We start from the raw sequence: 27,807 nt of genomic DNA on the forward strand, positions 1-27,807 counted from the left end.
GAATGATTGACAACCGCTGTCATCACAAATCTAATTTGTTCCTAACACTTTGCCAGTTCTTATTATCTGTGGTTAATCGGCATAAACGTGTGATGATATAATTCGTTCTGCTTGTTTTGTTGTATCGTGCTATCAATTAGACGATATCGTTTCGTAATCAATGGCTATAAACTAACTGTACTAAAGAAGATAGACTCTCCCCATGTGTTACATTGTAATGACTGGTGTTACTTGCTTAATGTGCAGAAGCTAATTTTCGATTTGAAATTAGAAATTCTAAAAAAGAGTGGATTCTGTTACTGCTATTGGTATAGATTGCCCTTCGATAATCTATTTGGCCCCGTTCGCTAAGGGTATCAACCCTATAAGATATGGCTCTAAAATCGAGCGGTGAATTTTACAGCGTCCGAGGTATGTTCGTCGGTTCACTCGAGCCCTCTTCATGGCTCGTCGCCGGGACCTCAGACACCGTTATCGTTTATGTCGATAGACATCCCCGAGGAGGCTGAACCCGATCTCGAGCGGCCCTCCACAAGCCGGGTGTCCATCGGTTAGAAAACCGACTGTGTAATTCCAAAAAGGAATCTGGCACCATCTAGTCATGAGATCTCATCACGTTCGGCTGAGAAGTGTGGCAGGAAAAATGTCCGTCCCACCAGTGACAGCCCAGGTCGAGGGATGAACCCCACTGCTAACTCTGCAACGTCACCTGAAGGCCATATGAGTGAGGGCTCAGACAGACGGTGGTACCGCGTTCCGGCGTTAGTTACTCTCGATAACGAGAAATAGTGGTGTATATTAAATGTAGTAAATATACGAACAGGATAAAAAGAAACAAGGAAAAGAAAATGATAATTATGAGAAACAAGGCATCTGTTGTGTACGTTAGGTTTCGTTGGAGTAAGCAAGGTTGGCTTCGTTTATTGGGTATCGTGAAGTTCAAACAATAAACGGAGCATAGGCAAGGTCCTTTATCCGAAGCGCACTGAACTTCGCGTTTTCTTGTTCCCGATAAACCTACTTCCATACGAACGGTCATTATCATCTTGGACAGTCTTATACGTACGAGGTACAAACGATCTGATTTTTTACTCGTGACATTAAATTGAATTCGTTGTCAGTACACGAAGCCTGTTACTTTTTCCCAAATGTTCGATGTTCGCGCGTACATGTACAATCCAAAAAGACTCAAGTGAAACAGCGATATATATAGAGATGGTTTGTTAATTACATTTATAATAATAAAGTTCTGCCCATCACGATCTGTCGTTTGTTAATCGCTCGGGTAAAAGCCATCTCTGCGTCGCCGCCTGGGAAGGCTTGCCAGGTTGTAGGGTAGTCGATCCGTGTGTACAAAGATCGCTGCAGGTCACTGCCACTCGCCGTCATTCAGTCAATTTATTGTTGAAACGTTGAATTGGTCCATCGACAACCCAACAACAACGGAAGTCCGCAAACAATAAACACAGACAATAAACTGGCTTGCACAAACAACAGACAGTCAAGCTGAGAAATGCTATCAGCGTGCATATACAGAGCAAAATACGTAACAACGACGATAACGTGCGCCCGATACGAATACGACAGACTAACCGAAAGCGATGATTGCCGAGGCGAAATACGAACGTTACCACAGCTGTCTGTTATACGCTGTCGACTGGACGTATTTTGTGCAGGATGAAAACCCCCCGCGACACGCGATAGTTGGAAGCGACGACTGGCGATATACTGAGCCCCATTGTAATAGGTTACCACCCATATGCATGTAGTGACTATATGCTGATGCAGAGTTACGTCACACAATAGAAGCCAATAGTGAGTCTCTTATAAGTCAGAGAAGAATTACTACAGATGCTAGGAAAGGCGACGCCCCGAATTGGCGGGACTGTGTAGGTACGTCATCTGTTTCGTACGAGAGTAAAGGGATCAAATCATACACAAAGCGGCGTCCCTACCTCAAAAAAGCCACCACGCGTACAACTATTGTCAACTATCAAACATAGTAATGCTGCATAATAGTAGAAAAAATAATATAATAGTATTATTGTTTATAGCGTTAGTACAACAAAGTTATGCACATGGTTGCAATGGTAAAGGAAGCAGATATAAAAGCGGGACGTCGAGACGGCGGGAGGCTAGCGAAATACGAGGTTTATACGCAAAGAAATTGGGGGAAGCGAGATAAAGCGGGAAGAAATCTCTGAAAGCGTGCCTATTAATAGTATGATGAACACAGAATGCACGGGCACATTCGTACCCGCATGAAAAGTATCGGATAAACGTAATGCAGATATAGTACAATAACGAATACAACCATTGCAACCGACTCACCTCACTGTTTTTATACGATCCGGACATAGAACGACGCAACAAATACCAATAACGATCTTCGGCGGCAGGCATTTTTATTCGGACGCTGGCGAGCGACCACTAACTTTACTCAGACGATCCATCCGACCATGTGCCATCATCGATTGGTACCACACCAAACACGTATATAGTTATGGACAATTATATACGTATAGGTAAACACAACTGTGTTTTAGTATATATATACATGCGTATTCGAAAATCGCCATTATGAAACGTTGTTATTATTAGTATTATAAATAAGCATTATAACTAGGCTGTGTGTTTGTCCAATGTCTGCATGGGTGCCTACAAGACGTAAGCGGCGGTCGCCGCCTATCCGATAGAAGTTGCCTCGTTTGGGCTGGCTAGTCGACAAGTATATATATATATATATATATATATATATATATATATATATGCAATTCTAACACGCTGAAATATACAACAATAATTTTCTCCTTCCATCAGCTAGGTCAGCTAGTCGTAAGGCCGAATGGAGAACTTAATCAGGTTCTTAAGTTGCGTATACTACGACTGGTATCCTCATACGTATGTAGTTTTGTAAAGTGTACCTAAATGATCCGATCAAGGAAAACCGCTTAGCCTAAATAATATGATATGCTAGAACTGTATAAGAATCAACACAACGCTAGCCCATAATTAGAAGGTCATTTTCAACGTGTTCTATATCAGCTACTAGCACTTTCTCGATACGCATTCAGGAGCTAATTTTATTGGTGATAATAAGTTCAGAAGGTGAAGCTCTCGCTTTAATGCTCGCTTCCCCGTCTAATCGATCTTCAGTGCGACAATATTATGCGATACGATCTGTGTGCACTAGACCAAGCTACCGTTTGTGATCTGGAGAGTTGTGATGTACATAAGCTTCTGGTAACAACAAATAATTATATATAGTAATGATCGTAGTCATAATATGGCGACAAAAATGATAATATTAGAGAGACATTGGAAGTCCATTACAATAGATGGTGATACGTGCACTCACTATTGCCCATTGCCGTCGTCGGGTAGACACCGACCGCAGCATGTAAAACAAAGTATAGTACTACATACACGCACACAACTAGAAGGCTAACATACATTTTTAGCTAATAGTGACAGAGAACAGTATCGTATATCCAGCAAGAACCATAACCGACGTAAAATACCGTGTCGTCAGCTCTAGATGGGTCGCAAGTCGATCAGGATACAAACGCATACTAAAACGTAGATAAAACAAAATAATAAGGCCGAAAAACGTGCGTAAATTAGGTTACGAATCGAGCGCTAAAAAACGTAGATATCACACAAGGCGGACCTTCGATTTGGTTGTCGGATGGTTTTGTTGCAAGGCGTAAGGCGAATGCTGCGCGTATAATAAGTGGCGAGTCCAACTGAACTTGTATTTCTTATTGCAAAACGAGGCCGGGAAATCATATCAGGCTCGACCACTCTAAAAATTCTTCAAAAAGACATGCGTGTAAAACTTGCGTGATAACAGTAATAGGAACAATACGAAAATAGGACACGAACAGGTTGCCCGACATCCGAGCTAGGTATTGTGGAAAGAAGCGTCTAGGCATTATTGAAAATGAAGAAGAGTTGACTGGTCCTGCCATTTGCAAACAACATTATTATTACCTGAGCATTAGCAATTTCCGCGAACCACTAGTCCTACTGGTTGCGTGCACCACGACATTTGCCGCGTGCAGTTTCCTGCGGTTCCTGTCGTTAATAACATGAGCAATTTAAATTGCCTATGTACATGCGGTAGGAACTTGCAACACACACATATATAATCTGCGTTTTGCTAGGAAGAGAGGTTTTTTTTGTAACTTTTATAGTAGATAAAGCTTACTATGGAATTAGTCCTTGTGTAAACAGTCTTCTCAGGAACTGCGGTCTCCGATATTTGAAAAGTTTAAAATTTATTTAGCATTTTTTAAATATTTGGCTTTTTTTTCGTAATTATCATCGAGCCAGAGCACGAAGATATGGGCTATCTATCTTCATTTGAAGCAAAAATAATAAGTGACACTTATATGGATAATTATCCGTTATGACGGCCAACATCTGTTATAAGCAATATAAATTTGTGTACATTTTCCGGCAGCTAAAACATATTGGTAGTAGTTTTACTATTAGTCTTCTTTGATTAATATGGCCAATGGTGCATGCTTTATGAAGAAACGCCATTCGAATATCATCTCGAAGAAGCTATTCAAACATTAAATTCTGTGAAAGCATTTCGGATGAACGATTGGTAAAGTGTTGCACGCTTCAGAGTAGAAGAACTTAAAATAACTCTACTATTACGTATTACTGAAGATAGATAGCTAACCATTAGCTAGATTTTACACTAGAAAACAATAAATATGACTCCACCAATAACAGCGATAAAAATAGCTTATAGGAAATTATAAAACGTCATTCGGAAGATCCGAAGGCAACGAAACTAAAGCTTAGATATACTCCGCTATCTCTAGCGCATATTTATAGATAAACAAGCGTATGTCGCTGCTGGCCATAGCTGGATAACAACGACCAGAAACCGAAGCCATAGATTTGTAATCAAGAAACGTAAATATCCTCGCTCATATTGTTTTGCTGCTTGTCAACTATCATATGAAGTACGCTTAATAAACCATCATACCCTATTTGAGGTGAGGAAGATCGAGAATAGGTAACAATTATATTACTAGGTAACAGAACATTTGTCCAGCTCAAGAGTAAGGCATTGCTATAACATCTGCAGTGGCATTCATAAATCGTGTCTTTGTTTATTATCAGACAACACACACACACGGTGGGCTCGTTTCGAATGTCGGGCTGTTTATATTGGTCGACATAATACGAAGAGAGAGAAGCCCCCCGTTACGAGTCATTGGATTATCGTCGCCAATTATAGTCACGCACCCATAGCCCAACGAAGGAGCTTGTTGATGTTGTTGTAGGTCGTAAACGGCTATTTGTAAGCTACTAGTCACTCTATATTGGGATTCTGCATAAACTGACTTGATGAGGTTTCGTCGCCGACTTTTCGAGGATTTTCTGGACACGGTTGATGTTCGTCAGATTTGCGGGATCGCCGACTGAGTAGCCGTGTCTCGCCCAGTGGCATCTAGTAATGCACCGACCAGCTAAACCGTGTACGGAAGTGGCTCAGTTCATAGGCAATAATAGGGTAGTAATCTGACAGCTGATGGCCTCTACCACCCTTAATAGAGAAGACAGCGGAGTAAAACACAGTCAAAGCGAAGGAGTCAGGCTGCATATTATCTATTCAGAAACACACAAAGAACTAGTATACATAGAACGATAAACGGAAACGTTATGCAGTCCGATATCGCGCAACGCCATCGGCGACCGTCTTAAGTTACTGGCTGGCTCAGTGTGGCATCTAAGTTGCAGCAGTGCGATGCGAAAACGTGAGCTTATAATAAGATGCTATAGGCAACGCCAAGCCGCATTCAGCGAAGCTGTATCTATTCAGTTCAATGTCTCATTTTACTGTTCTATTTGTATCGGCTATTCGCTAGTTTTATTGTCTGGTAAAGTATATGTGAGGTGAAGTTAACTTTACAATACGATCGACTACTATGTTCTCATGTCGCATTCAGTTAGGCGTGCTTATTGGTAAACAGAACCTAGTGTGTCGTTTTGTAACTTTAACAAACTTTCGTTCCTCATGTTCCTCAATTCCGTCGTTCCAAACGATTCCTCAATGTTTGTTGGTTAGAAGACGTTGTGATAAACACATAGTCAGCATTAAAGTAGCTGGATGTGGCGCCATGTTTGTTAGAGCCGACTGAAGCGCCACCTTAATCGCAAAGGTTGCGATACGTTTTGTATGGGTCGATGGGTAAAGTATACGTAATGAGTATAAGTAATGAATTATACATAGCAGTAGCGCGTGTTAGCGAAAGGAAAGAACAGGAATCAACAGATCAACGCAGGACGACAAAATCATTGTAGTTGTAACAGACAGTAGCGCTATATATAATGCGTTGGTGTATATAGAACGATGGAAAATGTAAATAAAGAAGATGATCCCCACCCCGCAAAAAAATACCGCACCATATAGCCTCGTCGAATTATAATAGATGTAGCTAAATTTATTCGATAGGTACCTGCTCTGCGCGAGTATAACTCGCTGACGGTATGGCATTTATTAGCAAGGTCCAGCGACACTTGAAGGAAGCTAGGCGACTTCATATATAGATATACAAATAACGCATCTATCAATGTAGACTACAGTTACCCATTGCTAGGTCGATAATGTTTCTCAATCGAATGTAGATTGGCCGTGAGGAAAATAGAATTTTCAAATATAAGTATATACTGAAAAATAAGAAACACGATGCTTATAGACACGCGTTCCGTTACATAAACATTGTGAATGTACTGGAAAACGGCAGCTTTTCAATGCATTCACTATATATTTCAATCTATGTCCCTCTAGCTATTCTTAGAAAAGGCGAACGTTGAAGAACGTCAGGTGCCAGTTACTTTCTATTATGGACAATCACTAAATTCAATTGGACAACTTAATTATTACTATTATGATGATTTCTATTATATGGCTGGGAAGGGCTAAGTTTCGTTTGATGTTAACTACAACACGAGGACACGTGACTTAGCGCGTGTACCAAGTAGTTATTTAGAATACGAAGTTCAGCAGCAGTTTTCGAAGTTATGAAGATTGTCATCATTATGGCTACGTTCTAACACTGTATTCGTTTCCAGTCGTCATTGTTCGAGATCAGTTTGCCCGAGACTCGAGATTAATTTATATTCAAACGCCAGCGTTCGGTCATACCAAGTAAGCATGGATCGATATATAGCGTTAACGGTTTTATATGCATCATTATTAAGCGAGGCGAGCTAAGATTAATTTGAAGTTTTTCCTACGAAAAGTCTAGCCATTTTAAAGCACACAAACTATTATAGTGTTTTGTGTTAGGATATCATTCGACTGTTGCACTGACAAATTCAAGCGGTTCGTAAATACCTGAATAAAGGAGAGGTGCAAAGCTGTGCTTACGGCAGGAAATTTGTTTCTAGGGATCGGAGTTTGTAGAGTCAATTTAAAGCAAGCCAACTTCTTCTACGAAGCGGGTTCGAAGAAGCCCAGTTCCTCGAAGTTTAGCTCAGGATAAATCAATCCTCGTCAACGTATCCAGCGCTATCGATCACATTGTGCGGAGTCATTTTCTACTAAACGGTCTGTTAAAAAAATCCTTTTGACTTGAGAATGGGGTCGCGTTACCAAGCTTTCGTCCGTTATATTACATATAAAATAAGCAATCTATCAATGAATACTTCGATTTTAGCTTGGGCAATTTAGAAGCCGAAGTTGAATCGATAGTATCTGACTCGCAAGCGCCCCGTTTATGCAATGTCCTCGTGGAAACTACAAGTTTACCTGCAGGTATACTAGTGAATATCCGTTACCCGCTACTATAATACAATGAAGCTGTTGTAAATGCAACATCGAATTCTCTTACTTTATACAAGGTAGGATTCGAGTGTCACCTCAGATAAAAGTGAAGAACCTCAGCAAACGAGCAGAGATTCGGTCTTCTCTTAGATATCCTACAGCTACATCGGATCACCTGATAGATATCAGATAGCCTGAGCGAATTTCATACCAATATTCAACATTACACTGTGTATGTGTATGTAATAGTAGGCGACAATTTTTTTTAGCCAATAAAAATACTTCGTTTGATATGGGTTTCATTGATTTTTGTTTTGACGTAGTCTCATGCGTGGCTTATATTAAATTATATTACATTTACTTCGTAAGCTATAAATAATACACCTACATATTACATTCACATGTTAATATCAAGTATTCATTGATCAAATCGTTAAGTATCAACGGTTGAATTGTAGCGCGTTTACCTATAGCATTTTGATAGCAGCGTTCCATTGACGAAATTATAAATTATTCCGTTCCCTCGTATTGCTGTATTAAGTATACGATGGAATAATAACTAAACATTGACTTTCCACTCATAATACTAGCGCGCGCTTTTTCTATTCACAGTGTGTCTTTCATCCACGACACAGAACATCGTAATGATCTACGTCCGTACGTATACTTTTTCGCTAGCGTATTTATAAGCGCATTTGCATAGTTTAGATTTATTGCACTGGTTTATTATCTGATGGCTACCGTAACCGTTGGCTAGAAAAACTCGATATCGTTTCGCGATACTAATTGAATACCTTTGATTTAGCATAAGCTCACGGTCGTGACGTAGTAAAAATGTACGTACACATTTAAGAAAATACCCCTTTGTCTTCTTGTAGTAGTAATCAACCTGGCGTCAAATATTCACTCGACTCTTTTTGTTCTCGTTATTTGCCCCCGACACCGTGAAGGTAGATAGTATTAGTTTAATGAAACACACATACCGCTTAGCCTGAACTTGCAACATCCTAACATTATAGCCTATATGCTAACAATTAGAATAGATACGATGGTAATTGGTGCCGCCGTGGATTGGATGGTGCCGCTTGTGAAAAATTGCCTGTACGGCAATTTTGCTGTAGCTACCGAACTTGCAACGGGCTTCACGTAGATTCGGACCGTCTGTAGTATAAATGGCAACATAACAGATTGCAAAATCTGTCTTTATTCTGTAACATGCATTGCATGTTATTGTGACAGAAAGGGCAATAGTCAATCAAGTTATTAAGGGATTAAAGTTAAAAACAGTTTAGTTAGGTATGGGCAGAGATTCAGAACAAATCTGTCGCCAGCATTGCCTCCTTTTATCCCATTTCATATTATATTCAACTGGCAACCCAACAAAGTATTCGGAGCCGTCTCCTTATCGATACTGTTTTAGTTACAGTACAAAATTGACGCGGAACGCGTACACGTATATCTATGTTTGTCTAACTAACTTCCAATGATTAGCAGCCACTATCTAAGGCAGGCAAAAACAAACGTGTAGGACATCGTGTTAGATGCCGCGCAGTTTTGTCCCTTCATAGATTCATTTGCTTCATATTTAAAGATTAAGCTTTCCAGTTAGCAGGCCGTTCGTAGAAAGTTTGTAGCCGTAGCAAACAGGTAGCTCATTATCTAATAGTGTATTTTTTATTAAATATTCGTCTTTTCCAGTCGTCCGAGTCAGATTTGGGCCATCCATGTTCGATGTTGTCTATTACACTTGGTGTCCTGCTGAATATTTATATTCGGTATTACTAGCTGCCCCTCTATGCCCACCTGTCTGAATGCAACGGCAGCTGAATGGTTGCGTAACTGACTGAATCTCTCTTTCTAAGCAGACGCCACACAAACAGGCATCTTTATCGAGATGAATGTAGAGGAAGATAATGGGCGAGAGTCAGTGAAAAGTCCGCATGTTATTACAACTATGATTTGTGGAGATGTCGTATTCTGGCGTGGCGTCAAGGCTTTAGTTTGGACGGCTACGTAATTCAATGTTGTTTTACGTTATTCCATGTATCAGTACAGTTCAAGCCATTAGACTAGTTTTTCCTGCTCGACTGATTGCCTAGTGATTGATTTATTTTGAGGGAGAAGCTCCGTGAGCGATGTGTTGCGTTGTGGGCGTCTTCGGGAGTTCGGCAATCGGCGTTAAACAGGGCGATTCTTTCTTGGGGCTCGCAAATTGAACTCCTCCAGTTGGGTCGGCAGCAGAAGCCTGATTGCTGCCGCTGGGCGCAGTGCTGTCACGCCTTTGACTTCCCTGTAAGGTTAAAGATTAACAAAAAAAAAAAAAGTTAGAAAAGCAAAGAACAATACAATTTATCGGACTAAACGAGCTTATTCCTGAAATAGTGCTTTTTCATAAGTATATCCGATTTGCGAAGCATATACCACACGAGGTAATTGTACGAAATAACGGTTTGTATTTGTTATATACAGTACTGAATGTTATCGCTAAGTAACAATGCAGCATGACCAGAAAAGAAGAGCACGGACGCATGCCTAGATATAGCCTAGATAAGGCAATACGTTAACTATAGAAGGTTTGCCGGCGGCACAAAACCTTAATAGTGCTTTCTCGGGTTTTTATACACATTTGGCCTCGGATTTAGGTTTTTAATGTATTCAGCCTATCTTTAGAAAGGAGTAAAAATTTTCATTCTACCTTGTATTAATACGTTTCTGAAATAGGTGTATCTGTTGTTTTACAAGAACTACATATTTAAAAGGATTATGTGAGCGAGGGGTTTACATACAACAAGTGTCAAACACAGCCCTGTTGAAAACCATAAGCTTCAGTACATTTTCAGTAATTTACCGGTACTTCCGTATTTTTTTACGAATACGTCAAGTTCTAGGGCTTGCCCTCTTTACTTGTGGTAATCATCTCGACATTTCTATACTAAAAATTCCAAAAATATAACGCAATTTTCAGATTTTATACGATCATACATCGCAGTACTTTCAATCCGTTGTAGCATTTACCGGATGCAGAACTATGCTCTTACGAACCTTCAATTCATTATTGTTTATAATTTGTGGAAATGCTCTAACGGCTCGGATCTCTTCATGCATAGCTATACGTCGAATGCCATCGTTAAATATCCCATTATATTCTACAATTTGCTAGACTTTCTCCAAGGTCATCCATTCTGATGTTTGAAGGATCCGACATAAATAATCTCATAAGCGTCCTGATCCCCATCCAGCGAGAGCCAAACAGCAAACGAAACACTTGCGGTTGCTTGGAAATGTTTGAATCTTGCTAACACCTGCCCGCGTAACTCTCATAGTCGTGTCTTTATCTTAATCCTAATTAAAATGTTGTCCTCTATTCTGTTTTCTAACTGGTTTCTCAGTCTCTAATTCTCAGAGAACGATTCGCCATATTTATTATTCTTCTAGGCCTACTTCCGTAAATCGATTGACACAGCAAAACGGTGCAACAGTTTCACGTGGTAACTGTCATTATTCTGTGATCATCTTAGTCGGCACTTCATTGAAATTTGTGACACCTTTGAGGTACTGGGTTTAGGATACAATTCCGTACCGTGACATAAAAATGGTGAAGAATTAGATAAGGTTTCGGTAGGGCTGCATAAAGTGGCACCCTTTCAGTGTGCCCTGTGGCATTTCAATTATTTAGCTAGGTTCTATGCTTCAAATTAATACGCACAGTCAGGCATATCGTGCAATATAGATCGTGTTATTCTGTGGCGATCTTTTTCAATAGAGTCAATTTAGTTTTCGATACTGGCAACCTATTGGTCCACGAGTTAAAGTCGACTAATTCACATCTCCGCTCTATCTGTTGCCGCGCGATTCAGTGAGCCTTCGTGGGTGGACTCTTCTACCTGTAATCAGTCAACCCGTACGGTCTTCCTCGCGGACGTGACCTCCGACATGATGGGCCGGCTACTATAGCTGTCCACAAAAGCGAGACTGTTAACTCTAACACCTGCAATGGCCATCGGGCTTTCTGCCCCTTCCCGGCAGCTGCGACAGCTTTGCCCACCTGCTGCTTTAGCCGCTCCTGCTACTATCAGACGAGCAGTGTTCGTTCGATTCGTGCATTTATCAGTCTTCTCATCTGTCCATTCTCGTTCTTCCTTCGTCTGATCTTTTACATTACTGCCATGAGCTGTATGCCTGTTCTGCAGCCTTCAACGTCGATTCTGGTCGTAGTAGGATTCTGTAGTGCGCCGAGATGTATCTATGGTAGACAGAAAAGAGGGCAATTACTTTGACGGAGAAACCTCAACAACAGTAACAGCGGAAGCCTTTTTTCATTCCCAATCTCATTCTGCTTGCTCGTTCGCTGCCTAAGTCGCTCGTTGCAACTACCTATGCTTGCCGTTCTTCCTGGCTGCCTGTCGTCCTGATAGCTGTCCTATCATTTGGCTCGTCGTAATAAAACCATCAAGGTTATTCAAATGCAGGTGATCGATGGCACTGAATAGAACATCACTGACTGGTCCGCAACGCAAGCAGGACAAGGAGCGCCCACTGCTGATACTCCTCACTTACCCTCGCCTTCTAAAGACACTCGGCATGCCCCCCGCGGGCCTGCCGTGCTGCCCCGGAAGGCCGTGGCGCGTAGAATTCTACTACACAAACCATAAGATGCCACCGTTTTCGACCTTCTGCGCCGAATAGTACTGTTAGTGATATAGTGGTGGGCACAGAGAGCGTTCCTGTAGGTCGCTAGGATACTACACCCGTTCAGAGTCACGCACATGCTTGTCGATGTACGCGCACGTGTACATGTATTTAGACAACCACAAAACAAAGTGAAGCGGAGTGAGTATTTGCATGCGTAGGAAGCGACGACCCAATCAAGAGGCCCACTGTAGTACAGCCAAAGTACGTACAAATTACGCGAAAATAGCCACGTGGCTGAATCTAGCAAGTTTATCGCACAGCGTTTTTGAAACATCATCTAGTAGAACCTCAGCTGATATACCTTGATAAACGTCTCTCATTAAACACGCATGCACGAGATACATTTAATATCTATAAACAAGGAATGGGGAGATATTCTTTTCTACCCTACACTCTCATTTGCCATTGTTTGAAAAAATACATCGCTATTTTTATCGTAAAAAAAGGACAGAGAACCATTTCTAGACATTCTAAATACAGCGCCGAGGTAATCTTGTTGCTAAAACTGTGCCATTTTAGTTCAAGGTGCTGTCACATTAGTTATGATATTTCTGCACCAAGAAAGTGGGAAAACTTTGAAAACCCGGTCAGGATATCTCAAAAATCTGTATAAACTAACAGACGAATAAAAACACCAATAGTAGTAAAGAATATTATTATAATTGCTAGCAGTCTACTATGCATCTTGTTTGTAAGGTGTGTATATGTATATTTTTACTCTATTCCTCTATAGCCGACGCGTTCTGCACAGCCATGTCACTTCCGCCTTCACTACTTTTGCAGAAGCCGATAATTGCTTCTCGTTACCATCCTTCTGCAATGGCCGCATCAATACGTCGTTGTAGAGAGCGTGCAAATAATGTATGCTACGGGTAGAAATCACATAATTACTGGCCTGGCGCTGGCACGGAAACGTCGCCAGGACATTGTCCAGCCAATCTGTGATCAAGATATACAAAAGCGGGAAAAGTATAAACGATAATAAAATAGATAATAACGGTAGAACCGTCGTTGCCTTGGCTGAGGCTGGATGCTCCGATTTTGTATGGGTCAAGAAGCAGTATGTTGTTTTATGAAACGAATAGCCCTGTTGTCAGGACAGTATTTAGGACTTCGTTTGCGCTGCTGTAGACACGTATGATAGCCTTGTATAAAGAATGCTGATCCGGGAAACAATAGCCACCAAACTCTATCGGACGTGTCCAGGTAGCTGCAACAACTGAAGCCAGAGCAGCGGTGCAAAGCAAATGTAGCTTTTATTAGTGATTGTCGCTGGCTTTAGGCCTTACATCCAAATGGCAGACGTAGCATGAGCTATTGTTTTTGCAGTGAAAGCTAGACCTCGCTGATCTGAAGTTTCATCTTGTTGCACCCACACATATGTCTGTACGACACTACGATAGGCTTGTAGCTACTCGGCCACTTAGAGGTTTGATGGTACTGGTATACTGCTAGAAATTACGCTGCATAGAGATTTCTAAATAATAAATGGGAAGCTTGATCAGGTTTAAGTGGTAGTTACTTTACGGCGTACGTTAATGCCCGCACAGTAACTCTTCCCTATGGTCTATATGCTTCAGGTCCAAAGCTTCGAATTTGGGCTGGCAGCCGGTAGCCGTACGCCGGCTACATTACACCTGGGTCATACTCATGTCGAATTTGACCGTAGCCACACAAATGCTAAACTGTGATTGCGTACACGGTCGAATTTTGACTTCAATAGACTATCGACTTGTTTCCTCATAAAGAAAAACAAACAAACAAACGACTCTGTTAGGCTCACATGGTTAAACTTCACGGGTAGTAATAACTAGATAGGCAGCAACCCCACATTTGAGGTGAGAGAATCCTTCATTTGGCTGCAACGCAGAACTCGAATTTACCTAAAAATTGAATATCGTAAATTCCCATTCTGACAGGCACGAACACAAAGTATCAATTGAACAGTCAAATAGAAAAGCTGTTGTCTCAGTAAAAAGAATCGCGACATCTTTTTCGGAGCTGATTATATAATTCAGTTAAAAAACCATTGAGCAATCGTCTTTGCGTTGGTACGTCGCTGTGACATGGGCATATTACTAAGTCTATGTCTGTAAATGCTCTGGCGCCGCGTCAGGCGTATAGGCCTGTGGCTGTGTACTGCTGCGACTAACTAGATCATTCATTGTGTGTGACCTACGACAATGGTCGATAATGGACTGAGTCAAGAAGATCTCTGAACTCGTTCGATTCATTGTGTTAACTCAACTTACTATAATGTCTCATTATATAGTATTATTGAATAGCAGTTACGTCAACATGTGCGAGCTAACTGAAAGCGGCCTACTGAAGCTCGTGACTTTTAACGATTAAATTGACTGTAACCACTCTTCTTCCAGTTGCCGGACTTTATTTATAATTAACATGCCAAATCGACGTTTCAGCGTCCGGCATCAATATCGTTATCGATAAGTATGGCAACATGTTACCATCGACATTTCCGCTCAACCTTAGTACTGGAATATTCACTTGAAAAAGTCTGATATAACAAATTATGGCTACCATTCTTCGATACAACTAATTTCTATGTTTGTTTTTAAAACTGCAACTTAATCATGGCGATTAACTTATCTAGTAAACAGCAATAGTTCTTGCCCATGAGTATTTTTCACATCGGAACACCATTAGGACGCACGTTGATGACCCAAATACATACGACACTGTCCTGGCACCTGTTTGCAGACCGCAAAGACGACACCTAGATGAACCTTAGAATCAAGATACCCGCAACAAGTAGGCGACTTCGAATTTTTTTGACAAATCGTAGAAAAAACGAAATTCAAACATTGGATAGACAAAATATTTGGCAAAATTGTGAACCAACGAACTGGGTCGTAATGAGCAATACGGCCCCCGTAAAGCGCTTGAGGCCTCGCGGAGCTCGAACGACGTGTGTTGATATGCTTTTCGCAGTTGGGAACTCAGAAGGCACAAATAATCTTGGTAGGTTCAGTTCTCAATCACCTCATTCCGTGGTTGGCCTATCGGGCGAATGGGATGTTATCGATGAGATTCCCTTTAGTAGAAGAAATCCGAAGGGTTTTGACGTCTCCGTCTTCACGAACTCGCCAACGTCTATGTATATCAAAGCTTTCCTCGATGGCCAAGCACTGGCAAAAGGCGCGGAAAGTGGCGTACGGAGATTCGTTGCTGAAATGAGGAAATATCAGGGCACGATACCGCCTCAGGAAGCAGCAGAATTTTGTGATTTATTTAACCGCTTTATCAATGCCGTCTTAATCAGGGTTGTGACGCCGCATGTCAGCGTGCAGGTTCGCTTCTCGAATGGGTACTGCCTCAATCTCGTCTCAGAAAGGATAACGAGGATGCACGTCGACTGCAGAATTGGCGTTCCAACCGAAGCAATCGTAACCCTCCGTAGGCCGAATCAGCCGGTAGAAACTCAGAAAATCGATTTGAAGCGGCAAGTTTCCATGAACGCTTTGACAACAGCGGACGGATGGCAACGGATCACTGTGTCAGATAAAAAAGATGCACCCCTTATATACATCGATGTTCAATGGTGTGGACCTCGCAAGGTAGCCAAGGAGAATGGAACAGACCCAAAAACGCACCGGTTAACAGACCCACGAGCAGCCCGTAATGATAAATCGGACGAAAAAACTGACTCAGATAGAGTCAGCTCGTGCGAAGACGGTCCTTCGCCAAAACAGCCACCGAAAGCACCTTCAAAGAACGGTCGGCCCTATAAAAAGCAATCTAAAGATGTAACAAGGGGTGGACTGCGATTGAAACGAGGGATAAACAAAAATAATATAAACCAGATTTAGGAGCAGACTACTGAGAGAATCGTGTCGAATAAGGATCAAGTAGAGGAGAGTGACTGGTAATGAGCACGGTAAAAAGTCGTAAATACAAGCAAAATTTAAAACAACATAGTTATGAACTTCATATAGTCCGTGCGTAAACTTATAATAAATAGATCTAGGGAGTCAATGTCTGCTCTAGCATAGGCGCTCTTACCAAACACAAAAATGCAGATCACCAACTATGCTACATAGCACTGCGGCATTTTCGAAATGGTCTTTTTTGCTTGAATTATGTTTGTCGCGTAGTCGAGTTTAACGCACGATCTAACGCAGGCCAAAGTCAGGCAAACTTATTCGTAGCCAGTTTCGATCGTGAGTTCTTAAGGGGATCGGGACTTCGGCAGGAGGTTACGAATTTCTATTCTGATAGATCTCTTAACCGGTTTTATTCAAAAATATCTCTCGGATTTAATCATGGCTAAAAAAAAGGCCGAGTAAATCGGCCAAAATGAATGCGATGAAGCCTGCACACAGCATTTCTCTAGCGTAGCCTGTTCTAGACCTATTTATAATAAAAAGACAAAAGTAACACCGTGCTTGTTGTTGTTCAATCGATAAAACAGTCAGACGTAATATTTCCTGAACGACTAGATAATTCGGTAAATTTTTTCAAACCTTATGGCCAAGCCGGCTCACGGCTGGTCATTTGTTTTCTATTGACGATCTTATCATGCCATGGAGGACGTGCAGCCAAACGTGCATAGGATCACAGTAACTGAAATTTGCTGAACGATTTACTAGTACAAAGTATTGTCCGCAAAATGCCGCTGCTCTAAAATCCGTGCCTCGCTAGTTTGCTTTACAAAAGCCACGAAACAAAGATTGAAGAGGTGTTGCGTGTACGATAAGCAGTTCACATCCGACGACACTACTTGCCGATGCCTGTACGTTTCCTCTGAGTAAGTCACTTTCCCGATGTGTCTTCATTGTCTTCTTTGCGTGATCTTTCACCTACCTGAACGCTATGCTGGCGAACTTTGTCAATAACGATGTCCATGTTGGGAATGGAACATCGAGGAATTGTCGCGATAGAAGATCGTCTCCTTTGATAGTGTGGGAACAACGGAGGGCCATCTAGTGCTTCCTCTTGGGCCATCTGAATAATTGTTGGCTCTTCCTCGACCTTACCTAAAAAATAAAAAAACTATTAGAGTGCACTCTTCCACCTTATTATTATCAAGATTATTATTATTAAGGTTATTAGACCAGCATCCTTAGTTCTCACAGAAAAAAGGGCATGTCTTTTGTCTGCTATGTAACCTTTATGGCTCATATTGTCTTTCAACAGAAATTATCTCCTCGGCCTTAATTCATTCCATAGTTCCATAAACCAAGGCATTATATATATAAGCGAGTAAGCCGGTTACGTTAAGAGCTGGACAAGAAGTGCCTGCAATTAAAGATATGGATCCATAAAATATTTTTAACCAAAAGCGGTCACACTGGATAATGAACTATGTCCTAATCACTTCTATCAGACGGGATAAACTTATACGGTAACCTTATATATAGTTTTTTATTAACATCGATTATATACGATCAAAAACTAGCTACACGAAGCTCCTTCCGGGAAATATCACACGTATCACTATATTCGATTTAGCTCGTAAACGTTTTCTATAGATCTAAATATAATAGGTAGGCTTGAGAATAGGACGAGATAGGTACACGTGAAAATCAGACTCTGCAGGCCGGTGATATTGTTGCTATGGCCTAACTATTTTTGTGCTCGTAGACGGATGTGAAAAGTCGCCGGCCTTGACAAAGATAGCCATAACTCCGCCCACAGCAGTTCACTGAGATAGTCAAGGATAGGACACGAATTAGGTACTATTCATTGTCTTGTGCATTTACGTTGCTATCGATCAAACGTTGCCACAATTTGCTGCTACATGGAGAAATGTTTGCTGCTTCTGCTCATACTGTACGGACACGGAAGCTGACCCTATGGTTTTGTCCGGCCACCATACGCGTAGACATCCATTTACACACTACATCGTAAGGTCTAGTGTCCGAAAGACAAACTAACTCCCTATCTTACTTAAGACTATTTAGTTTATTTCTTATATGTATCGTGGTGGGGCCCTCCGTCAAAAAAACCATGTTATCACGAATGATATCATTAAATTGTGTTGGACATTTGTATTTTGAACTATGTCTGTTTTTCCTCCCAACACGTACTCGTATACATGAAACACTGACAAATTCAATCAAATTATCAATCAGCCGATCGATTAAGCAATGCACGCAACTTTGATGGATGCTTCGCTACCCTCTGGTCGCACCGAGGTGTTATGTCTGACGTTACATGAATAGGTGACTCTCGGAATCAGCGCACTGTCAGTCATTATCTCAAAATAACGTTAGTCGATCGAAAACAACTATAATGTCCTGCCATATAGATTTTCATTTATCCGAGACCAATTTCAAATCGGATCCCTAACGGCGGCTCAGGATCCAAGTCATGCTTTACTCTCCACTTACTTACATTGCCCTAACCCTAACGCTCTAAATTTTAGCTAAATTTCTGGCTGTCAAGTCGGTCAACGTATAGTTGGCTAGCAGTTAACAATTTTTATTTATTTTTGGCCATAGTCAATGATTTACATACAAGACGGAATATCAAATTGGGGTGTAAACACCGACCGTTGAAAATCATATTGCATTATTGCCTAGGAAAAAACTGAGGAACGTGGACGTTCAAACATCCCTAACTCGCTAATTTAACAAAAAATAATAATGCGTTATTAAAAACAGATGTATGATCTTGTTTTTAACCTTAAATTATTTTTAAAAGTAGATACGGCCAATGGTACTATCGTCTTGGCGTAACTTGTTTTATTTCTATAACGCACTAGTCAGTGTGGCAAAAGCCAACACGGAATAGTAAAAAACAAACTGTTCCATAGATTTTTTCTTTATATTTAAAGCTGGGCTGAAATTAACAGCAACCACCCTACTTTATTTTCAGCTTTCAGTCTAAAGAGCATTTAACATATACCTATGACTACTGGACAGTATGCCAATTATATCAGTCAATGAGTTGAATAAAAGTAACGTAGAGGTTTAGAAAAACCAACTTACCTTGCAACGTACATCTTCGTACAATCATGACGAAAAGCAGAGAAAAAAACACCGCTAGCGTAGCTACAACGCCCATGATGGCTGGCTGGTAACCGTAAAGCAAACTGCCCATGGTGCAAGCCATTATTGAAAGTGTGGACAATGCAATGAGAGCTACGATCCACATCATATTGTCATCTGCCCATTTGCGTATCTTCAGCTTCGTGTTCTTTTCGAACTTGGTTTCAGTCATTGTGTTGCCAGCTGAAAGAGTAGGTACCGCTCAATCACTCTGTGTATGAACGTTTGTTTAGATCTTTGGAGTACTACACTATGGGCATAGACATCGTTTAGCATTATATCTTTACTTTTAACCGATGCCATAAATATTGCTAACAAATTGTCGTTCCGGCGAAGATCCTAATCGGTATAACGCACCAGTTTCAGAGTGTTCAGTATCAATCATTCTCAGAACACAAATCATCCAACACCATATTATATACTGTTACCGATCAGGTAGAACTGATTCCGAGCCATCATTTGGAAATTAGTTTTCAATATGACTATCAGAAAGTTTACGTGAGAATTCTACTGACACCGCTGCTGTAAGATCGTGTACCTCGATATGTTACCTTGTATATGTTTAAAATCAAGAATCATCCATCTTATTTATCGATTGTTATTGATTGATAACAAATACGAATTTGATTGAAGGATTGTCTTGCGCAAATTATGCAAAAAGAAACGCTATTTAATTTCTAGAGTGTAGTATTCTGCCCGGGAGCCTTTTAAACACCGCGATGCTGACGGACTAGGCCCTTATTAATTTCAGATCATAAACACAAAAGTCTGTATATATATATATATATATATAGACAAAGTATATAGAAAGACTATATAGATAGATATTTTTTTGCAAAGAAGATCAGTAACCTTCCCGCTTGATCAGAACATCAAACTCTCATTCGTCATTGAGCTTCTAAGTTGACTGATTCCAACTAATTCGTTGATGGACGACGTACTTAGAACAACAACAAAAAAAAAAAGAACTTTCTCGGATAAATTATTTTGAGGATGAGGCTATTGTAGTCGGTGAGACGATCAGTAAATGACGATTAGGGGGTAAGAGGAAACATTTTTCGAGTCGAACAGGCGGATCCGTTTAGATCCGGCCAAGGAGTATCGTTAACCTTGTCGAGTGGTAACGGCTTCGCGTTTCTTTTCTGCGCTTTGCTTCACCTTAGTTTCCTCGGCGCAAGTAGATGGCGCGCTATTTGAGTAATAGGTTTACCTCCTTTCATAAGCCTTATACGTTCCACCACTAATTACCATACTACCACTCTTAGAGCTCTCTATTTGTTACTCTTCCACGCGATTGATTCGAATCTGGCTGGAGTAATAGCGTAAAAAAAGATATAGGTTCAAACATTTAAACGGTTACCTGTCTTTCTCTTTTTTAGACACCAGTTGAAAATTACCTGGCATGGTATGACACGACTATTGTTCATCGCGGCAACACACGTCTTCACTAGGACAGAAAAAGTCGTGACATAGCAAGCTCGATCCCGTAAAGAAAGCACGCAAAACAAAATTACTTCAATCACGCGTCAATTATCATGACGCACGAAACACGTCAGCGGTTTGTTAATACGAAACGCCCACGAACATCTGTTATGTCAATAATGTTTCAACCTGTTTGCTGCTATTGTGTGTTTGTTGCGTAAACGTTACATAATCAGCAGGCGACCAGTTTTATGAAGTTCGCATTGCGGGCTTTGTTATCGTCTGCCATGTGTTACATGGCCGCTAGACGAATACATAGCATGAGCCAGCCTGGTACGACAACGAGAACTGAATAAGACCGGGAGATGACCACCTAAGGTTCTAACACGTCGGTGGTTTGAACAAGATTGGGTCGGTCCTAATAATACGGGCACGTACACCTCGTCACAAGACGAAACGCTTCAAAATCGTATTGCTTGAATAGCGCGCTAAAATAGCAATTGTATGTAAGATCAGTCGCCTTTAATAGATATTCCTTCAACATGAGAATGCGCAGGAAAGGAATCATGGTGGAGCACATGAGCTCACTAGCATTAAAACAACGCATCCCGATTTGGAACCTTGTTCCAGATGAGGTTATTTTCTGGATGAACAATAGAAAATCTTAGTCTAACAAATACCGATTATTATTACAAGCAAGCATGTGCATACCATCCGGGGGAGCAGCTCGAAGCACATATGTACTATACATGATGTGGCATCCGTTAGTGACACAAATATGGCCTTGTAGCACATTCACTGGCAAAATCAAACAACTAATAGTTGTGCGACTAAAATTCAACCAACTCTTGCAATGTTGAAACGACATAAATAGCATTGTCAGACATGCCATTGAATCTCTGTACAACACAAGCATAGGCATGCCTTTATCGAACTGTGTAATTTTAGAATGATTACGTAGCTAGCTCGGAGCTAGCAAACGTAAAGTGCTGCTAACGTGGACACGATGCCCCCGATAAACAAACATAGCTTTAGTTTTGCCGCTTCGTCCGAAAGCCAACATAGTGACAAGCCAACGCTGGTCAGCAGCTGTAAGATTGGTCTCTCCATATAGTCACGGCAGAGCTTGACACTGTTTCACAAAGATTCACAAAGACATAGCGCTTCCATTTATTGTGACAACCGCAAACAAACTTTCACGAGACGTGACATACGTGAGGGCATTTTACAACGATACTATGCACGGACAATCGTTATTAACGGCTCCGGGCGTATCCACCGAGTACTCAACAATTAATATCTAAATAGAGGTAATGATGCATTGTAAAACTTTCGTGAGTGGGTTTTTTTCTAAATGCACTATTCCGTTTTCCTAACTTTTACTTCGATCTCTCTAGGGTCTGTTACTGCAACAAAATTTTTTCATTAATTGGGTCACATCCTTCTCCCAGGATGGCACATACCTCAATCAGTTATTATCACAACTGATTTTACATCAGTGAGTAATTATGGGGAGTAACACACAGTTTCTGTAAAAACCATACACTGACTTCTGGGTTTCCCTTATAACTATTCGCGTAACAGACCTAGCACTATCTTTTCATAAAACTTGAATTGCGTTAAAATGAAAAGACGAGGGTTCAATGTGGGGCCTTTATCAGCGATTGCTGACTGAACGACGGGTCTGCAGACATAATGCTTCCTCTACGTGCAACTACTTTGATTGTTCGCTTACTAGTAGGTCGCAATAGAACAACATTTAATCAAGCGCGTTACACACGAGATCGACAGTTGGGTGAGTTTTTTTAGGACAGGCCGTAATGCTGGCAAGAAAATGCACTAGCAGCACCGTTAATTCTACTCCGCAAGCAGTAAGACACACAACAGAAGCCGAGATCAACATATCGACCATCTGAAGAGGGACTCCGACAGAACAGGCGTCATATGATGTTCAGCATTGGCTAGTATTGTCCTCTATTCAGTGTTCGATGTATATGCCCATAGCGTCCGCACAGGGTAGCAGCCACGTAAAGCGGCAGCCAGCATTCCAGCATCCTAAGCAGCCAGCATATCCACTATTGAACACAAGGTTCAATAGGATCTGAACTGTGGAACCTTCGGAAGGTCTACAGGGCTCGCGCAGGCCAAACAGCTGTCGCTCATCCGGTATAGCTAATTCAAGTAACCCTGTTCTCATTACGGTATCGAGTCGATACAATGTAGCCCGACGTTCTTGTAGCTTAGGATCGTTCGACCTAGGTGTGAAGATCCGGGTGACGTGTATCCACGCACGAACCGAGTGGAGATTATTACATGGACTACTTTCATGGATTATGCATTAGAAGGTTTTAGATATCATTTTGTCTAAGGAAAAGTACATTTAAATACACGTTTTGCGTAGAGGATTATGTTCGTCTTACATATTCAACGTGCGAAAACCATAAATATTCTGTCTTTTACATTTGAAGCCACTATTGCATTAAAAAAAAGAAAAGAATATACCCTATCCAGCCAACCTCAGTCAGAACGTTTTGAGCAACGAATGGAGAAGTAGAGCTGTTTCAACATAGTGCCATAAGTCGTTCTTGTGTTTAGTATATATGTTTACACAAGAAAAAAATTAATTGGCACCTGGTAAGTTCAACTAAGCCAGCAATTAAAATGTTCCCTATTCGGTTTCTTTTAAAATAGGCAGTTCTGAACGGTTTCGCTAGACGACCCATCATTAACGATCCGCCATCGTACACTAACACTTTTTATATGATACTTGTTTTCGCTTCTGTTAAAAAAATAAGTATTTGATGTATATTACAGCTCTCGTTTTTGGGGTCTGACTCATCCAGGGAGTGCTAGTCCTCTGTGGTGCTTCGTATTCCCCCTTTCACTCTCGTGTGCGTTTTGCCAAGCACATAAATATCATACACGGCGTTCTCTAACAATATAAAATCCATTCATATGAAAAATTTGAGATATCGTTCAGGCTCATGTGATCTTTTAGTAATTTCCACACCCTGGTTGCGATATTCCTCTTTTTCGTAGTTATGTTTGTTTCTGGCACTATTTCTAGAAACAGTTATTTCGTCTAGTTTTTGATATGTCAAATTTTACAGAAAAATTCACTACATTAAAAGCAGCGTCGGGCTCAGTAATATCGTCAGAGTGACCAAACGCCTTTTCGATGGTGGCAGTCTGACGAATGTTATTGTTTTCGTCAAGCGTCCGGTACCGTCCCTAAGCGTTGTTTCTAACTTGAAGCGATCCTACTGGCCGCGTTGCTATCTTGATGGTGACAGGAAGGCAGTAGTCAAACACCTACTAGTTTGACATACGCACGTAATCATTTACGCGTATTTCTTGTATTATCTGTTGAAAGTACTGATAGAAAGCGTCATCTGATGTAGCGAAACAACGGAAAAAATGGTCAGCCCGGCATCCTATTGAATGATGTATGTATGTATGTATTTTTTGGTGGATAACAAATAAGTCTACAGGAACCTCAAGCTATATCCAAAACAACTAAAATCAGTGATTAATAATGATCAATCTATTGGTACCAAGGTTTTTTTAACTTATACAAATCTTCGTTATATTTATCTCGGCTAACTGTCATTCATGGAAGGCAACTGCTTTATAATTACACATGTTGCGTAGTAGATGTTTAGACAATTTCCAAGTTACTCAAGTTAGAGGTCAAGCCTATGCCTCTAAATGTTCCCTGGCTTCTGATGTCAGCAGGTCTCCCCCATACAACAGTTTGGACGCAGCTGTGTTATAGATGCCAACAAAAAAGCCAGAAGGTTTCTCGGTAATAAACCCTTGACTATGCCATTGAAACTTTGCCTATGTAGTACATTCACTGTGTTATGAGCAACGACGTTTTGAAATCTGTCCTCCTTTTTCCTGTATCTTGTACAGGAGCAAACGGCGCGTGAAGTCTATGAAATTAAATAGACCTTGAACAGGGGTCGTCCAACAGGGAATTATAGTCGCGTTGCAGATGGCATCGATGCAGTAACGTGACTATAAAAACAAAACCGCTGAAAGATATCAAATCGACGTCAACGATCATAATCTTGCTTACTGCCGCTATGTTTACGTGTCCAAAACGTGCCGCCCTTTCGTCACTGATGATGATGTGGCTTTTGTTTGGCTTCGCCGTTCTCTTTCTTGCATCGTTACTATCGGTAAGCACCTAGCAAACACTTGCTTATCGTCCTGCAGACAGAAAAAACCAGGATCAATTTGCCACTATATCGCAGAGGTCGGCGCTTCTATTGTAGAAGGCGAAAGGCCACTGTGTGTATGGACACAAAGGTCAAAACACATTCTGTCGGCCTCGTTGGTCCGAGGCTGGTTTGTGGCATTGTTCGAGCCAGTAGAAATAATATGCTATCCGTTTCGTACTAGTAGTCGATGGTTGCGGCTTGCACTTGTATGTTTGCGTGAATATAGCAGTATAATAAGGCTTTTTTTGTTGAATAACTGCGGGCAGATTGACAAACAGTTGTGGAGAACCCGGCACGGTGTTTAAAAAGTAGTATGCCTTGATAGACATACACATTATAGCTTGCTTTCGCGCCATTGATATTCTATATAATAGTGCCGAATCTCTGAGCTGGCAAACGCTGCTGATGTATGCATTGTGTGCTTTTTTTTTGCTGCCTGCTCGTACCTAAATCTTATTAAAAAGATGCGCGGTAATGCCAATCTAGTTCCACCTTACACTCATCTCTACGAAACTCAGACATACAATTGGACATGATCAATTGATGGGCTTAACTAGTATCACGACAATTCAAGAAGCTTCAGCATTCAGATGCCGAATTAAACTGCAGGTTAAAATAAAATGCATGGACGGGACGCTACACTATAGTGAAAAGTACTTCGTATGATCAAATTTTCTGCAATAGAAGGCTCTACACGGTTTTTGTATACAGTTTATTAGAAGGGGAGTAAATCTTATTAGAAGTTTCGTTTTTCTATAGATCCAGAAAAAAAAACTACTACTATATAATAAGAACTAATAGATACTACTATAGAATAAGAACTAGTTTTAGCAGATTACATAAGCAGTACGGCTAACGTATGGCGATCGAATGATGCTTAAGGGTGATGTTTCTGCTACTCTTTGCATGCTCATTTTTGGTGCTATATATGGATTTTTTTTTCAATCCAATCAAATGTATATTTTCGCTTGAGAAATAGATAAATTAATGCACTTTCAATTAATTTAGCTTTTTTTTTTAATTTGAATTAACATTTGTAGGTCCATGTCATTTCTATCCTTAAACGTAAAATACGAGTTCTTAGTTATGGCCTTTCTATCTAGGCTAAAATGTCTGCTGGATAGAGTTGGAAAAGTTTTGATCTTACCATTTAGCACAAATGTGTATTCTGGGTTATTAATGATTGAAATAACGACAAATACTGCAACGTGTATATGGCCACTTTGACAAGTACAATTGCGAAAAATTCATAAGTAATAACTCAAATTAATTATACCATAAAGTACACATTATATCTACTTTTCAGGTATCTTTCAATATCTGATAATTCAGGCTAGACTGAATTGAAATAACGACTGACTTCGGTAAAGCTTCGTAGCAAACGTTCCAGCACAATTTAGATACTCTTTTGACAAATCGTAACAACGAGACAGGAAAAGTAATCAACATTGAGTTTCTTATGTGACACTTTCCCATTGGGGTACATGTCCTATTATGTTACTGTGATCTTAATTAAAAAAAAATTGATTTAGTTGCAGTGCCGAAGTGCAGGCCTCAAGACTCCGGGAGTGGGTTAACAATTTGCACAATTCATATTATACATCAAGAAACTATTGCAAAACAGTCATTCTGTCTCTGAAACAACCTAAGCATCTTTATACAAGGTATAAAACATATACAAGGTATGGGTCTTTATAGTTTATTCTTGAACACCGACTCATTTCTAACCGAAACTGCTTCATCGACATGAGGCAATCATGCAACTATTACTTAATGTATTTTTAAAACTATACATAGCACGTTCCTACAGTTCAACTTCCCACAGCTAGCGTACTCACATGAGTCCATTGTCAAGTTTGTTGTATGCTATATTGCTAATTAGACCTTTTCTCAGGCAGTTCTTATTATTGTGCACTAGACACAAGCGAGTCTATCTGACAGATTTGTCACAGCAACGTATAGACAAGGCCCGGCAGCTCTTCATAAATCTAGTCCGTTTTTTGTACAGCGTTTACACTCAAAGCCTTTCACCTCAATCTTGGCGCCGATTATCTAGTCAAGTCTAGTTTCGCAGGGGCGTTAGTTCAGCTAGACATTGTGCGCCGGAAATTTTTGACAGTCTATGCTCACCAACTTGTCGTTTCGTCCAAGGAGACCCCACTTGTGGATGGGCCAATATTTTACTGCTCGAACTCGTGCCATTCGCATGAGATTACCGGGACGGCCGGTTAGGCTTGTTAAGCAGAGCTAAGTGAAGCAAAGTAAAATGCGGAAAAGAAAAGCATGCCCCAGATGGTCGTTCTTTCTTTCTTCGGCTTTATGCCGTACGTTCTTTCTAATAATTTCGCCGCGACGGATAATCTTAACGATCATAAAAATCACGGCCGTAGAAGATATTCAGCCCGCGAAACTATGAATACTCAGCTCCGCTACTATGGCAGTACCGTTGAAAGAAAGAAGGATGGCGATTGCCTCGGCGAATAGTTTGTTTGTTTGTCATAGATGGCCCTCTCTGCCTCAACCCTACCTTGCAATATACCGTCTATAAACTTTGGAACCGACCACCAGGATGATCGCAAGTTACTGTTCGAATCTTCGACCATGGTAAATAGTATCAGCTGAAAATACCCATGTAACACCCTAGCACAACTCGCAGTTGTGA

At 40.8% G+C, this 27,807-nt stretch overlaps 2 protein-coding genes across 6 annotated transcripts in view; one reads left to right on the forward strand and one right to left on the reverse strand.

The window, feature by feature from the left end:
- Positions 1 to 6,428, forward strand: part of LOC111254334 (uncharacterized) — a 34,158-nt gene extending 27,730 nt beyond the window's left edge. The window contains exon 4 of the mRNA XM_086975682.1: positions 404 to 6,428. Within this exon, the coding sequence (XP_086831808.1) occupies positions 404 to 555 (152 nt within the window). The 3' untranslated portion in view covers positions 556 to 6,428. The remainder of the gene's footprint in view (positions 1 to 403) is intronic.
- A 5-nt stretch (positions 6,429 to 6,433) lies between these two features.
- Positions 6,434 to 27,428, reverse strand: LOC111253985 (uncharacterized). 5 transcript variants are annotated; one of them, XM_022814340.2, is made up of 4 exons: positions 27,276 to 27,428; positions 19,438 to 19,680; positions 17,309 to 17,481; positions 6,434 to 10,082 (listed from the first exon to the last, which is right to left on the reverse strand). In XM_022814340.2, exons 2-4 carry the CDS (start codon positions 19,667 to 19,669, stop codon positions 9,900 to 9,902), a joined length of 588 nt encoding a protein of 195 aa, XP_022670075.1. In that variant the 5' UTR covers positions 19,670 to 19,680; positions 27,276 to 27,428; the 3' UTR covers positions 6,434 to 9,899. The 5 variants fall into 5 exon arrangements, with proteins under 5 accessions (XP_022670075.1, XP_022670072.1, XP_022670074.1 ...); XM_022814337.2 differs by having other exon boundaries at positions 26,984 to 27,413; XM_022814339.2 differs by lacking the exon at positions 27,276 to 27,428 and adding an exon at positions 22,383 to 22,961.
- Between the last annotated feature and the right edge of the window lie 379 nt (positions 27,429 to 27,807).

The sequence above is a fragment of the Varroa destructor genome, unplaced genomic scaffold (assembly GCF_002443255.2).
Source record: "Varroa destructor unplaced genomic scaffold, Vdes_3.0 BEIS01000007.1, whole genome shotgun sequence".
NCBI lineage: Eukaryota > Metazoa > Arthropoda > Arachnida > Mesostigmata > Varroidae > Varroa > Varroa destructor.

Coding starts and splice junctions, on each gene's coding strand:
- LOC111253985 (XM_022814336.2), bottom strand. CDS start 21,841: ATGCCTATGCTTGTGTTGTACAGAGATTCAATGGCATGTCTGACAATG. Junction 17,482..19,437: donor ACGAAGATGTACGTTGCAAG/GTAAGTTGGTTT, acceptor TTTATTTTTTAG/GTAAGGTCGAGGAAGAGCCA. Junction 10,083..17,308: donor TTCGCCAGCATAGCGTTCAG/GTAGGTGAAAGA, acceptor TTAACCTTACAG/GGAAGTCAAAGGCGTGACAG.